General features: G+C 33.5%; 1 protein-coding gene and 1 pseudogene across 1 annotated transcript; both read right to left on the bottom strand.

Moving 5' to 3' along the window:
• Nucleotides 1–807: 807 nt before the first annotated feature.
• Nucleotides 808–1734, bottom strand: LOC144251502 (olfactory receptor 5H17-like). The gene has a single exon (XM_077794378.1). The coding sequence runs from the start codon at nucleotides 1732–1734 to the stop codon at nucleotides 808–810; it is 927 nt and encodes a 308-aa protein (XP_077650504.1).
• A 10716-nt stretch (nucleotides 1735–12450) lies between these two features.
• On the bottom strand, nucleotides 12451–16795 carry LOC144249038 (olfactory receptor 5H17-like; annotated as a pseudogene).
• Between the last annotated feature and the right edge of the window lie 18 nt (nucleotides 16796–16813).

The raw sequence follows: 16813 nt of genomic DNA, 5'->3' as shown, positions 1-16813 counted from the left end.
AACAAATTTAAAAAGAAAAAAAGTTTTCAATATTTGTCTTCTATTCTGCCAATATTTTCCTACTGTGTCTACCCATACTTAAAATCTTTAATTTCATATATTAGCTTTGTGAATTAGTAAGGCTCTTCAGATTGCTCAATAACAAATATGCACAACTAGAAAGAACTTCAAAATTCAAGAGAGATAATGATAAGCAATTCATATCTTCTCTTTACTCAGAGGCAAATGAGTTGAGAACAACCTCTCACTCTTTATCCATGCCTTCACTGTTTTAATTGCCTTCTCATTGTATCCTGATAGCATTTCCGTTTGTTTCTTCCTCATGTGATGTGTTCAATTTCTCCAAGAAGTGAAAGTCACCATTTACTTTCAAAAACATAAAGATGTAATGACTGACCAATGTCCTGGGATTTTTTTCTATTTGCTCCAACATAAATCTGCCACCACTGTGGAATAAATGACTGAGGCACAGCCTATCTGTATGAAGTATCATACTCAACTCCTTTGGATGTAATTACACTAGTACACAATGTATTTACAAAGCAAGAAAATACAAACCATAAAGTGTTTCCACTTTTTTTCTACATTAATTATTCCACCATGATGAGAATATTTAATTGAAACTTCATACATGTTTCTAAATGAGATATACAAATGGTTTAAGTATATATTTGAGTACTAAAAACTTAATTCACTAACATTTTATAACAATTCTAATTGAAAAGCCATTTCAATAATACTAAGGACAGTACAAATAACCCCACAATTTCATGACTGTTTTAATGAAACAACAGGTATTAATGACATCTAAATATTTCTTTTCAACATTTTTGTCAGTGCATCTAAGACTTGCTTGTTTCTCAGACTATAGATAAAGGGGTTTAACACAGGAATTATGACAGTGTAAAATAGAGAAAGTGTGTCTTGATCATTTGCTTGTGAAGATGCAGGATGCACATACATGAGGAGAAGGGGGCCATAGTATAAAGACACAGAAAAGAGATGGGCTCCACAGGTGGAGAAGGCTTTTCTTACACCCTTTTCAGACTTCTTTTTTAAAATTGTAAAGAGCACTAGGGTGTAAGAAACAAGAATAGTCACAATACTGAAAACTTGTATTGAACCAGAGAAAATAAAAAGCATTAGATAATTAATAGAAGGATCATTGCATGAAATTTTTAACAGAGGTATAACATCACAATAAAAGTGATGTATTATGTTGGAAATACAGAAGGTTAATCTGAATAAAAAGCTTTCATGAAGTATGGCATGAAGAAAGCCACTTACAAATGACAAAACTAGTAGCCGTAAGCATAGTTTATTGGTCATAATCACAGGATACAGTAAAGGGTGGCATATGGCTGCATAGCGATCATAAGCCATTGCTGCCAGGAGAAAGCATTCTGCAGTCACATTAAATGCCACTGAAAAAAATTGCATGAGACATTCAGAAAAAGACATTATTGTGCTTTTGTCTAAAAAGTTGGCCAGCATCTTTGGGGTCACTGTTGATGATAACCAAGCATCCACAAAGGCTAAATTCCCGAGGAAAAAGTACATGGGGATGTGAAGCTGAGGGTCATTCCAGATCAGAGAGATCAGACCAAGGTTTCCCACCACGGTGATGAGGTATATCGCCAGGAAGACCAGGAACAGGGGGAGTTTCCACTGTGGTTGCTGTGTAAGTCCTGTGAGAACAAACTCTGTCAGCAAAGTTGCATTTGCCTCTTCCATACTCACAGGATGTCCCCTGAAATGAAATAAAATAAAATGTAATCAATGTTAAAAAATACATATATATAATGAGAATTTTTTTCTTTTCTTTCTTTCTTTCTTTTTGGCAACCGGGGAGTGAACCCTGGGACACTCAACCTTTGAGCCACATTCCCAGCCCCAATATTTTTTGTTTGCATTTTATTTAGAGACAGAGTCTTGCTAAGTTGCATATGACCTGAGTAAGTTGATAAGGCTGGCTTTGAACATGGGATCCTCCTACCTCAGCCTCCTGAGCTCCTGGGATTACAGGCAGTGCCACCACACCTGGCTAAAATGAGGATTTATAAAGAAAATATTGAAAGACAAAGATTGAGATAAAATTGTACTTTTTTTCAAAGGAATTAATAGTTTTAGAGAATGACATATAGCCCCCTCTTCAACAAATGGTGCTGGGAAAACTGGAAATCCATTTGCAACAAAATGAAACTGAATCCCTTTCTCTTGCCATGCACAAAAGTTAACTCAAAGTGGATCAAGGAGCTAGATATCAAATCAGAGACTCTGCGTCTGATAGAAGAAAAAGTTGGCTCTGATCTACATATTGTGGGGTCGGGTTCCAAATTCCTTAATAGGACACCCATAGCACAAGAGTTAATAACAAGAATCAATAAATGGGACTTACTTAAACTGAAAAGTTTTTTCTCAGCAAGAGAAACAATAAGAGAGGTAAATAGGGAGCCTACATCATGGGAACAAATTTTTACTCCTCACACTTCAGATAGAGCCCTAATATCCAGAGTATACGCAGAACTCAAAAAAATTAAACAATAAGAAAACAAATAACCCAATCAACAAATGGGCCAAGGACCTGAACAGACACTTCTCAGAGGAGGACATACAATCAATCAACAAGTACATGAAAAAATGCTCACCATCTCTAGCAGTCAGAGAAATGCAAATCAAAACCACCCTAAGATACCATCTCACTCCAGTAAGATTGGCAGCCATTATGAAGTCAAACAACAACAAGTGCTGGCGAGGATGTGGGGAAAAGGGTACTCTTGTACATTGCTGGTGGGGCTACAAACTGGTGCAGCCAATTTGGAAAGCAGTATGGAGATTCCTGGGAAAGCTGGGAATGGAACCACCATTTGACCCAGCTATTGCCCTTCTCGGAGTATTCCCTGAAGACCTTAAAAGAGCTTACTACAGGGATACTGCCACACCGATGTTCATAGCAGCACAATTCACAATTGCTAGACTGTGGAACCAACCCAGATGCCCTTCAATAGATGAATGGATAAAAAAATGTGGCATTTATACACCATGGAATATTACGCAACACTAAAAAATGACAAAATCATGGAATTTGCTGGGAAAAAAATGGCACTAGAGCAGGTTATGCTTAGTGAAGCTAGCCAATCCCTAAAAAACAAATACCAAATGTTTTCTTTGATATAATGAGAACAACTAAGAACAGAGCAGGGAGGAAGAGCAGGAAGAAAAGATCAACAATAAACAGATACACTAGGTGGGAGGGAAAGGGAGAGAAAAGGGAAATTGCATGGTAATGGAGGGAGACCCTCATTGTTATACAAAAATTACACATAAGAGGTTGTGAGGGGAACGGGAAAATAAACAAGGAGAGAAATGAAATACAGTAGATGGGGTAGAGAGAGAAGATGAGAGGGGAGGGGTGGGGGGATAGTAGAGGATAGGAAAGGTAGCAGAATACAACAGTTACTAATAGGGCATTATGTAAAAATGTGAACATGTAACAGATGTGATTCTGCAAACTGTATTTGGGGTAAAAATGGGAGTTCATAACCAACTTGAATCTAATGTATGAAACATTATATGTCAAGAGATTTGTAATATTTTGAACAACCAATAAAAAAATAAATTAATTAAAAAAATAAAAATAAATAAATAAACATACAGGAAAACAGAAATTTAGAGAAAATGAGAGGCCTTCTAAATTTGTGATAAATTTATTGGGAACTGTTGAATGTGGTTGGAAATTTGATGTGCTAGTCATGGTTCAAGATCTACAGAACTATCTGAAGGACCTGGATTACAAACTAAAATGAATGTCATTTGAAGGAATTTGAAACTTACTTATCAGATAATATGCACGTATACTAAGATGTTTTAGGATGTGTAATGATGTGATCAAATATATTAAATGAAATGTTTGTAATATGCAAAAATTTTATAGGAATGGGACAATGGAGCATGGGAAATAATGAGGAAACTGTTATTATTGTCCAAGAGGTCATAGACCAATAAACACATCTAATGTACTTTTTATACCATATATGTGTATGTGTGTGTGTGTCTGTATATATATATATATATATATATATATATATATATATATATAGTGAGGTATCACTACAGAAATATGCATTATATGCATTAAATATATATATAATATACATTATATAATATATATATATATATATAATATGAGGTAGCAGTATAAAAACAGTTATTCATGAAAGAGTTAAGAATCTATATTTAAAAACTCCTCTCTGACAATGCCAACATACTTGTATTGCCTAGTCTGGATATAATATGACATTTGTAGAAGTTAGGAAAATGAACAGGCAGATTGAAATAATTCAGAATGTAGAGTAACTAGGATTCAGTTACATATGTGGTGTTAGAGGTTAGCCCCTGAAGAGGAAAGCAGTGAATTGTTGAATGGGTGAGTAATATAAAAAATAAAACTGAATCCTTCAATTCATTATCAAATTTTCAAAAGGAGAACCCCCTTAACACCCAGGAGATATTGGTGTAAGTATGGCTCTGCTCGATACTCCTATGACTAATGACCTGGTAACTTCAGAGTAGGTGAAGGCATAACTGGATGATCTACTCTTCAGAAATTGCATGTAAGAAAAAGAGTGGAGAAAGGAAACGATGAGAAAGTTTCATTAAGGAACTTATAATATGGATAGATGTCATTTATTAGATGGTATATCTGTACCGTGTGCAAACCTATTTCTGAACTTAATATCATTAGGCACCCATGAAGCATTTGAAGTGAGCATGTGAAAGATAAAGTAAACTACCACCTAGAGTAGAACATTGCCTGAGGGAGCACATTGCAATAGACACAGGTGAACTGAAAGGCCCTCTGTACATAAAAATGTGTATCCTGAAGGCCATTAGAGAGAGAGAATGATCAGTCATTCCCTCTGAAGCTGGTTCATGAGAGAAGCTTTTCCTGGTGTTTACTTTTTATTATTTTAACTTTTTTCTCCATTTTTGTTGCATTTTGTGTACTTAATGACAGGATGTTGCTTCATTTTCATGCTTCTATATCCATTCTACTGTATATTCATTCTTCTATATATGGATAACCTGCTTTCCAAGAACCATTTCTTAAAAAGACTGTCCATGCTCCCATGCATGTTTTTTGCATCTTTGTCTAAAAGGATTATTTGAGTATTTCTGAATGGTTTGTTTATGAGTCTTCTATTCTGTACCATTGATCTGTGGTCTGTTTTCATGGCAGTTATTTTTGAGCAATATGTTGTGTGTGTGTGTGTGTGTGTGTGTGTGTGTGTGTGTGTGTGATGGGGAGGATTAATCCCAGGGCCTTATGCATGCAAGGCAAACACTCTATCAACTGTGTAATAAGAATTGTAATGCATTCTGTTGTCATTTATTTATTTATTTAAATCAATAAAATAAAATAAATCCAAAAAAAGAAGAAGATCAAAGTAAAGAATGGCACAAAATACCAAAGTAAATGCTCTAATGGGACAAAACATTAACACAGATATTTTACTGTGGAAATTTATAAATTTTAGTGAGAGCACTTTCTGTTATGTGATAGAATTAATTTCAGAGAACAGTTGCAAGTGTATATACAGAAACAAGAAGCACAATGGTGAAAAGAGTGGAAGAGTGAGCTCTGAGCACTGGGAGCATTGTGGAGAAGGGCTGGCCTTTCCATCCTGCCTTCATGACATGTAAGGCATTTCTCCTGCACACCATTGCAATACATGTACAAAAGAGAAAAGAGAGGAAGGAAAGAGAGGAGAAGAGTTACAGGAAAGTAGAAAGGCAGTTTAGGATGAATGAAAAGAAAATAAGAGGAAGGGGAAATAAACTAGACCGAATAAAAGAGACGTGAATAAGTACAGAAAAGTCAACCAAAGTGGAAGCATCCAAGGAAGGTGATCTTGAGAGGAAGAAAAGTTTCAGAGATTTGGATGCAAATGTTTGTTTTAATCTGGAATTCATTAAAAGTTGTGAACCAAGGGAATCTGATCTTTTTCTTCTATTCTAAATGAAATCCCTACCCCTCTACTCCTGGAATTTGAGTCCAAGGAACTATACAATTTAAAATCCTTACTTAAAGATCGCATGATTTTCATATATATGATTTTATTACCTGAATATTCTTTCCAGATAGTAAAGCTGTTTTGTCCTTAAATATGAGAACAAAAATAGAAACAAAATTTTAATAATTGATATTATTTTAGTGCATTCTGGAGCACTACTATTTTATTATGTCAATCACTTCAATCTATTTATAATCATCATAACATCATGTGCTACCCTCAATATATACAAAGCAGATTTTTAATTTTATCTTTGTTATTACAGTAATTAAATTTTTTTCCTTGAAATATTCCTTGTTTAACTGTACATACCTCTTTTTCTGTCCCATGTTTATAAGCAGAATATCACGTAGCCTAAGATAGAAAACTAAGGCAATGTAAATAACCATTACTAATACTACAGTTTCAATGAATTCTTATTTGGAATGGGATTCCCTCCATGCAATCCTAATCACTGGATGGTTGAAAATCATCAAGGTAAATTATTGTATGTGTACTTATTAAGTCATAACTTCTGGAAAGAGTAGCAGAAGAAATGTTTTATCATATTTCCTGGTAAATAAATATAAATATATATATATATATATATATATATATATATATATATATGACAGAGTGTGTGAAAAGACAGAGTTAGTAATTGACAACTTAATATTTTCATTCAGAACATGTGATTAATTAAACACAATGGGTCATTTTACCAGTATCTTTAGAAATATTTCTTATACAAAAATCATTATAACTTCAAAATCTTATCCTAGTCTTAAATTGTTTGAAGTTATACATATGTAAATGACATCTTTATAGTTAGATTAATAAGAAAATAAATATATCAGTAAAGGACACAAATCAGTTTTGTAGCATTTTTCTTATCCAGATTTTAGCACAAAATTATATACCATTAGTGCACCATTTTCCTTCTTATTCCTTGGGTTATATTGTATCTTTCAAACCTATACTAAATTGATACAGTCTAATCAGTACTTTTACCTTGCATAAAAAAGTACTTAAAAGTAAAGAAATAATTTCTGTCTTACCAATAACTTGAAAGGAATATTGTAGATCCTTTAATATTCCATGCTTGTATTATATGTCAAAATAAACCCCACTATTATGCATAACTATCATGCACTAACAAAAACATTTTAAAAATTTAAAAATGTGCTAGACATTATGAAACAGAAAAAATAGAATAGCATAGAGTCAACAATAACAAGAGTAGCGATTCTTTGCAAACTGATTGATTCTAGATGTTTAACAATACAATCTCCAGGAAAAGTTTATATAAGGTTTGCTTTGAACATAAGAGTCATACAGTTCTACAATTAGGTGCTTTCTCCAGAAGTGGAAGGAACAGAGATCTAAAATTCCCTTAAGACTGCCAGGGTTCCCTGAAGGACAAGTGAAGTTGTTCTAAGAGGCACTGAGGATTAGGACATGTATGAGAAGAAGCCTAGATTATCCCACATGCATTACCAACTTTGGAATCAAAAAGTCACAGTAGACAATTCTAGTTCTTACAACAAAAATTGCACTTTATTTCAATATTTTCTCTGCCCAGGTACACTTCTGAACAGTGTATGGAAATTTCAGTTTATATTAAAATATATCATTCTGAGTGATTTGATTAGTAGGGTTCTGTCTGAGCTCATCAAAATATGGTATCATTAGGCCAAGATCTAGATTTCCTCCAGGAGCCAACTGAGTAAAATTCAAGAGGAAAGTTTTCTTTCTCATGTAAACTGCAGCTTAGCTGTTCCACTTTAGCTAAAAGTTAGTGAGAAATACCACTAGACACATGTTAGGAGTAGCTAAGAGCAAAACAAAATTAAAAATAAAGCAAGGGTAAATTCTGGAGTCTTTATTTTAAACATTGTGTCAGTGGATACTTGCTAAGGACTTCATCTTTGGAGGATGTAGATTATGAGAGATCCTTGATCATTACACAAACCCAAATTGGAAGTGGACTATCCTGCACATGGAGAAGCTGGAAGAAGTCAGATGGGACCAGAGGGGAAAGAGCCTGGGGGCATAAGTCAGGGACTTTGTTCTTTAGTCAAAAAGGAAAGGAACTGATGGATTATGAACATCTCTGTCTTTGGCTATGAAAGTTCAAGAGTAAAGTTGATGGATGATTTCAATATAGATAGTCTTTTCAATTTTAGTAATTTCATTAAGTGAATTCTGATGTACTACTTTGATTTTAATTAATTACATTCCTTGATGATTAACATAATTTAGATGGTATTTATAAATTTCTTTGAAATCTGCATATATTCATTCTTAAGTGATTTTTCACTCTCCAGAATAATTTTGTTAATAATCTCCTAAACAGTAGAAGGTTTTAGTTAATGAAAAATATATATATGTGTACAGTGAAAGTAACTATGAATTATTTATATATCAAAGAGAAGAAATGAACGAAACAACATAATAAGGAGTCTTTTATGTACTATTTTTAGTATATACACGACATGATTTTACACTAGTAGATTTCTTTACAACTGGGTGAATTCATTACATGATATACTAAATAACCATTAAATATAATGTGTGTTTTAATAATTTATTTTAGGGCAAAAAGAAAAATAATAAAAATCTATTCAAAACAAGGACTCAGTAAAAATGTGTATTTTAACCCTTTCCCAACATCTCACTGAAATGCAAAAATGTTTTACATAAAGGAATAAATCTATAAGAGAATTGATAATGTGATTGTATCAAAGGACTAGTGATTTTAATGAATTTCTGTAGCATAAAGCAGTTTGATTTCATTGAAGCACAATTCATAGAAGAATAATCTGTACATTAGATATTCAAAAGAGAAGTCTGAAAAGGAAGTCTGAGATTCAGAGTGGCCCTTGGTTGCTTGTTCCCTCCTCACCAAACTAAAGTTATATACCTGCCCATATATCTATACATTAACATCCAACTTCTCATCCAGGCAAAGGAAAATTACAGTAATGGAACTTCCAGTAGCTGAAGGAATAGAGAGTTGATTAGTTTATCAATTCTGCTTTTGTGTTAAAGCAATGGATAATCAAGAAAAAAATCTAGTTAACTAACAAGGAACCATCTGTTCCATGGGAGCATTATACTGCAATAAATCAACAAACTAACCATATGCAACCACATGAATTCTTGGGAAGAAAGAGCAACAAAAGCTTCATTGTGATCCATTCACTGCATTTCCTTGGTTTTAGGGGAACAAAAACAAAGAAAATGATGTGACATTAATTTTGCAAATTGAATAATTTTGCAGAAATATAGAATAATAATACTTAGTTTAAATATATATCTAATTTTGTATCACTAAAGCCAAACAAACACTAAATACCCCCCTGGTATTTGCCATATCAATTCTAGGACCCAATCCCTGTAATAAGAACATATATACCTCAATTTAATGAAGGGTGATTTCTTTATAAAAAAAAATGTGAGGTAAGTTGACAAGCAGCAGCCATTTCAAATTTGAAGAAGACTAATGAATTCTTGCTGTGCTTTTTGCATGGGGTTTATATTGCTTTAAAACATTTCACAAATAGTTACTTAGGGTCTCATGTGTGTAAGCAACTGTGGTATGTATGTAAGATATACAGAGAGTAATTAAGAATTCTAAGTTGCAATCCTAAAGAGATTTTTTAACCCCAAATAAGTATTATCCAAAGGTGCTTATTGGCAAGAATCCTAAATATTGCCACTGTGAGCAAATACAGGGTGAGGGTTAAAATGTATGTATGTGTATATTTATATATATGCATAGCCACATGTATATCATATAATCTGGAAATACTCAAGAACAAATACACTAATGCAAATCTAGATACATATACCATGTGTGCATATAATCTGGTAGCAATGAAAATAGATTAATAGGTGTCAGACGGGCTGGGGATGTGGCTCAAGCAGTAACTCGCTCGCCTGGCATGCACGAGGCGCTGGGTTTGATCTTCAGCACCACATACAAATAAGATAAAGATGTTGTGCCCACCCTAGAATGAATATTAAAAAATTCTCTCTCTCTCTCTCTCTCTCTCTCTCTCTCTCTCTCTTTCTCTCTCTCTCTTTTAAAAAAAAGGTGTCAGAAACGTAAATGGTTTAATCTGACACCTATGTATAAAGAATCATCTGGTAGCAATGTTTAAAGAGGAAGAGGATATCAGCAGATGGAAGAGGTGAACAGCTAGAATTTTGCAAACACTGGTGAGTAGATTTTAGGATGAGAGAATCAGCGGTATCAGTACAAAATGCATGGAATTCAGTGACGGGAGAAAAATGTCAAAGATGTACCTGTACATCAATCACTAATTGTATTTTAGAAGTTTAGAGAATGAGGAAATACAACCTTCAAGAATTTTCTTCCACCTTTCTGGTGGGTACTTTGGCATCCTATCATCTTACCTGAACTTGGTATAAACATTTAAATTCCCCAACACAAAGACACATTGAAAAAAAAACTTTAGATATTAAAATTTTATTTATTTATTTAGCTTTTTGGCCTTTAAAAATGTTTTCTTTGATGAGAAGAAGGTTTGTAATTTTATTCAATCTCATTTAAAAGCTTCTTCTCAGCAAAGGAAACAATCAATAATGTGAGGAGAGAGCCTACAGATTGGGAGAAAATCTTTACCAAATACACCTCATGTAAAGCATTAATTTCTAGGATACATAAAGAACTAAAAAACTTCACAAACACACACACACACACACACACACACACACAAATTACCCAATCAATAAATGGCCTAAGGAACTAAACAGACACTTCACAGAGGAATAAATACAATCAGCAAATATATGTAGAAGTGTTCAACATCTCTGGCAATTAGAGAAATGCAAATCAAAACTACAATGAGATTTCATCTCACTCCAGTTAGAGTGGAAATCATCAAGAATACAGGCAACAATAAATGTTGGCAAGGATGTGGGGGAAAAGGTACACTTACACATTGCTGATGGAACTGTAAATTGGCACAGCTACTATGGAAAATGGAATCACCATTCGACCCAGTTATTTCACTCCTCAGTTTACAGCCAAAGAACTTAAAATCAGCATACTACAGCAATGTAACCATGCCAATGTTTATTGCAGCTCAGTTCACAATAGCTAAATTATGGACTAAGGTAGGAATTCTTCATAAATGAATAGATAAAGAAAATGTGGTAATATTCAATGTAATATTACGCAGCTTTAAAGAATAAAATTATGGTATTTGACAATAAATGCATAGAGTTGAAGGATATAATGCTAACTGAAATAAGGCAATCCCATCAAAACGAATGTTGAATGTTTTCTTTAATCAGCGGATTTTAATGCACAATATGGTGAGCACTAGAGAAGACTAGAATTACCTTAGATTAGGTAGAAGGAAGTGAAGGGAGTGGAGGGGAGGGGATATGGGGATAAGAAAGATAGTAGAATGAAACGCACATTATTATTTTAAGTATATATGTGTCTGCATGACCAATATGACTCTACAACTTGTACACTCAGAAAAATGAGAAATTATATCCCATCTATGTATAATGTATCAGAGTGCATAAATGCATTATACTATTATGAATAACTAATTAGAACAAATTTAAAAAGAAAAAAGGTTTTCAATATTTGTCTTCTGTTCTGCCAGCCTTTTTCCTACTGTCTACCCATACTTAAAATCTTTAATATAATATATTAGCTTTGTGAATTAGTAAGGCTCTTCAGATTGCCCAATAACAAATATGCACATCTAGAAGGGCTTCAAAATTCAAGAGAGATAATGATAAGCAATTCATATCTTCTCTTTACTCAGAGGCAAAAGAGTTGAGGACAACCACTCACTTTTTATCCATGTCTTCACTGGTTTAATTAGCTTCTCATTGTATCCTGATTGCATTTCAGTTTGTTTCTTCCTCATGTGATATGTGAGTTCAATTGCTCAAAGAAGTGAAAGTCACCATTTCCTCCCCAAAACATAAAGATGTGATGACTGAACAATGTCCTGGGAATTTCTTCTGTTTGCTCCAACACAAATCTGCCACCACTGTGGAATAAATGACTGAGGCCCAGGCTATCTGTATGAAGTATCATACTCAACTCCTTTGGATGTAATTACACTAGTACTCAATGTATTTACAAAGCAAGAAAATACAAACCATAACGTGTTTCCACTTTTTTTTCTACTTTAATAATTCCACCATGATGAGAATATTTAATTGAAACTTCATACATGTTTCTTAAAGAGATATACAAATGTTTTAAGTATATATTTGAGTACTAAAAACTTAATTCGTTAACATTTCATAACTGAAAAGCCATTTCAATAATACTAAGGACAGTAAAAGTAACTTCACAATTTCATGACTGTTTTAATGAAACAACAGGTATTAATGACATCTAAATATTTCTTTTCAACATTTTTGTCAGTGCATTTAAGACTTGCTTGTTTCTTAGAGTATAGATAATGGGGTTTAACACAGGAATTATGACAGTGTAAAATAGAGAAAGCGTGTCTTGATCATTTGCTTGTGAAGATGCAGGATGCACATACATGAGGAGAAGGGGACCATAGTATAAAGACACAGAAAAGAGATGGGCTCCACAGGTGGAGAAGGCTTTTCTTACACTCTTTTCAGACTTCTTTTTTAAAATTGTAAAGAGCACTAGGGTGTAAGAAACAAGAATAGTCACAATACTGAAAACTTGTATTGAACCAGAGAAAATAAAAAGCATTAGATAATTAATAGAAGTATCATTGCATGAAATTTTTAACAGGGGCATAACATCACAATAAAAGTGATGTATTATGTTGGAATTACAGAAGGTTAATCTGAATAAAAAGCTTTCATGAAGTATGGCATGAAGAAAGCCACTTACAAATGACAAAACTAGTAGCCATAAGCATAGTTTATTGGTCATAATCACAGGATACAGTAAAGGGTGGCATATGGCTGCATAGCGATCATAAGCCATTGCTGCCAGGAGAAAGCATTCTGCAGTCACATTAAATGCAACTGAAAAAAATTGCATGAGACATTCAGAAAAAGACATTATTTTGCTTTTGTCTAAAAAGTTGGCCAGCATCTTTGGGGTCACTGTTGATGATAACCAAGCATCCACAAAGGCTAAATTCCCGAGGAAAAAGTACATGGGGATGTGAAGCTGAGGGTCATTCCAGATCAGAGAGATCAGACCAAGGTTTCCCTCCATGGTGATGAAGTATATTGCCAGGAACACCAGGAACAGTGGTTACTGTGTAAGTCCTGTGAGAACAAACTCTGTCAGCAAAGTTGCATTTGCCTCTTCCATGCCTCAGAGGATGTCCCCTGAAATGAAACAAAATAAAATGTAATGAATGTTAAAAAAAATACAATGAGGATTTTTTTTTCTTTTCTTTCTTTTTTTTTTTCTTTTTGGCAACAGGTTATTGAACCCAGGGACATTTAATCTTTGAGCCACATTTCCAGTCCCACTCTTTTTTGTTTACATTTTATTTAGAGACAGAGTCTTGCTAAGTTGCTTATGACCTGACTAAGTTGATGAGGCTGGCTTTGAACATGGGATCCTCCTACCTCAGCCTCCTGAGCTCCTGGGATTACAGGCAATGTCACCATACCTGGCTACAAGGAGGATTTATAAAGAAAATATTGGAAGACAAAGGTTGAGATAAAATTGTACTTTTTTTTCAAAGGGCATTAATAGTTTTAGAGAATTACATATAGCAAAAAAGATTCAAATCAATAAACCTACAGGAAAAAAAATTAGAGAAAATGAGAGGCCTTCTAAATTTGTGATAAATTTATTGGGAACTGTTGAATGTGGTTGGAAATTTGATGTCCTAGACATGGTTCAAGATCTACAGAACTATCTGAATGACCTGGATTACAAAGTAAAATGAATGTCATTTGAAAGAATTTGAAACTTACTTATCAGATAATATGCTCTTACATTAAGATCTTTTAACATGTGTAATGATGTGATCAAATATGTTAAATTAAATATTTGTAATATGCAAAAATTTTATAGAAATGGGACAATGGAGCATGGGAAATAATGAGAAAACTGTTATTATTTTCCAAGAGGTCACAGACCAATAAACACATCTAATGGTCTTTTTATACCATGTGTGTGTGTGTGTGTGTGTGTGTGTGTAAATATATATATATATATATATATATATATATATATATATATATATTTATAATATGAGTTATCACTACAGACATATGTATATAAATATATATTACATACATTATATAACATATATATATAATATGAGGTATCAGTATAAAAACAGTTATTCATGAAAGAGTTAAGAATCTATATTTAAAAGCTCTTCACTGACAATGCCAACATACTTGTATTGCCTAGTCTGGACATAATATGACATTTGTAGAAGTTAGGAAAATGAACAGGCAGATTGAAATAATTCAGAATGTAGAGTCACTAGGATTCAGTTACATATGTGGTGTTAGAGGTTAGCCCCTGAAGAGGAAAGCAGTGAATTGTTAAATGGGTGAGTAATATCAAAAATAAAACTGAATCCTTCAATTCATTATCAAATTTTCAAAAGGAGAACACCCTTAACACCCAGGAGATATTGGTGTAAGTATGGCTCTGCTCGATACTCCTATGACTAATGACCTGGTAACTTCAGAATAGGTGAAGGCATAACTGGATGATCTACCCATCAGAGATTGTATCCAAGGAAAAGAGAGGGGGAAGGAATTGATGAGAAAGTTGCATTAAAGAAGTTATAATATGGATAGATGTCATTTATTAGATGATACATCTGTACCCCTTCCTAAGACAAAACTTTTTGGTGGGCGGGAGCTTCCCTCTACTTAAGAACCCAAAGGCCTAAAAGCTAACTTTTTCATGGCCCTTTTACCTAGAGAGATGAGAATTTGTATAGGTTTGCCCAGTGAAACACAAATGCACAGGATTTAAAATGTGGCAAAAAAGATGCACCCTGCATCCACATCAGTAGTGTTATTTGTGGTTTTGACACCTGAAATTCATGTCACAAATTGAATCCCTGATTGAGGTAACATTGAGAAATAATTTTTGCTATTAACTGGCTGCCTTGGGTCCTTTTCCTGCCTATTTTTCAAGCAGATTCCTCCATCCTCTGCCACATTTATTGCTTTGGGTCAATTTCATTTAATAAAGTTATTTATTATTACCTCTCAGATGTTGAATTGAACATAAGAGAAACAAGAGACAGACAAGAAAAAAAGAAAAAGTAGGGATCAGAGTGATCCAGAAGTGAAGGGGAAAATGGAGAGTGAAGCTTTGTGGACATAAAATAAGAAAGATAATGAAGAAGAACAAAGGATTTTTGTTTGTTTGTTTGTTTGTTTGTTTGTGTGATGAGGAGGATTGATCCCATGGCCTTATGTATGCAAAGCAAGCACTCTACCAACTGTGTAATAAGAATTGTAATGCATTCCGTTGCCAGCTGTTTGTCTATTTATTTATTTATTTATTCAAATCAATAAAATAAAATAAATCCAATAAAAAAGAAGAAAGTAAAGAATGGTGCATATTACCAAAGTAAAAGCTCTAGTAAGTCAAAGCATTAACATAGATATTTTCTGTGGAAATTTATATATTTTAGTGAGAGCATTTTCTGTTATGTGATAGAATTTCAGAGAACAGTAGCAAGTGCATGTACAAAAACAAGAAGCACAATGGTGAAAAGAGCGGAAGAGTGAGCTCTGAGCACTGGGAGCATTGTGGAGAAGGGCTGGCCTTTCCATCCTGCCTGCATCAAATGTAAGGCATTTCTCCTGCACGCCATTGCAATAAATGTACAAAAGAGAAAAGAGAGGAAGGAAAGGAGAGGAGAAGAGTTACAGGAAAAGTAGAAAGGCAGTTTAGGGTGAATGAAAAGAAAATAAGAGGAAGGGGAAAAAAACTAGACAGAGAATAAGAGAGATGTGAGTAAGTACAGAAAAGTCAAAGAAAGAGGAAGCATCCAAGGAAGGTGATCTTGAGAGGAAAAAAAAGGTTCAGAGATTTGGATGAAAATGTTTGTGTTAACTTGGAATTCATTAAAAGTTGTGATCCAAGGGAATCTTATCTTTTTCTTCTATTCTAAATGGAATCCCTACCCCTCTCCTCCTGGAATTTGAGTCCAAGAGAGCTATACAATTTAAAATCCTTATTTAAAGATGGCATGATTTTCATATATATGCTTTTATTACCTGATCATTCTTTCCAGATAGTCAAGTTGTTTTGTCTTTAAATATGAGATCAAAAATAGAAACAAAATTTTAATAATTGATATTATCTTAGTTAGCATACTGAAAATTTCTAAGAAAGTAGAATACTACTACTTTCTTATGCCAATCACTTCAATTTATTTATATACATCATAACATCATGTGCTACCCTCAATATATACAAAGCAGATTTTTAATTTTATCTTTGTTATTACACTGATTAATCTTGTTTTTTCCTTGAAATCTTTCTTGTTTAACTGTACATATCTCTTTTTCTTTCCCATCTTTATAAGCAGAATAACATGTAGCCAAAGATGTAAAACTAAGGGAATGTAAATAACCAGTACCAATAACTACACTTTGAATGAATTCTTATTTGGAATAGGATTCCCTCCATGCAATCCTAATCATTGGATGGTTGAAAATTATCAATATCAATTATTGTCATAAAATCTGGAAAAGTAGCAGGAAAAAATGTTTCATCATGTTTCCTGGTAAATAAAATATAAATACATAAATACAAATATACGTAT

The sequence above is a fragment of the Urocitellus parryii genome, chromosome 2 (assembly GCF_045843805.1).
Source record: "Urocitellus parryii isolate mUroPar1 chromosome 2, mUroPar1.hap1, whole genome shotgun sequence".
NCBI lineage: Eukaryota > Metazoa > Chordata > Mammalia > Rodentia > Sciuridae > Urocitellus > Urocitellus parryii.
This window is presented reverse-complemented; position numbering and strand designations above follow the sequence as displayed.

Excerpts from the sequence above, each read along its gene's own strand:
- LOC144251502 (XM_077794378.1), bottom strand. The coding sequence starts at position 1,734 with ATGGAAGAGGCAAATGCAACTTTGCTGACAGAGTTTGTTCTCACAGGA.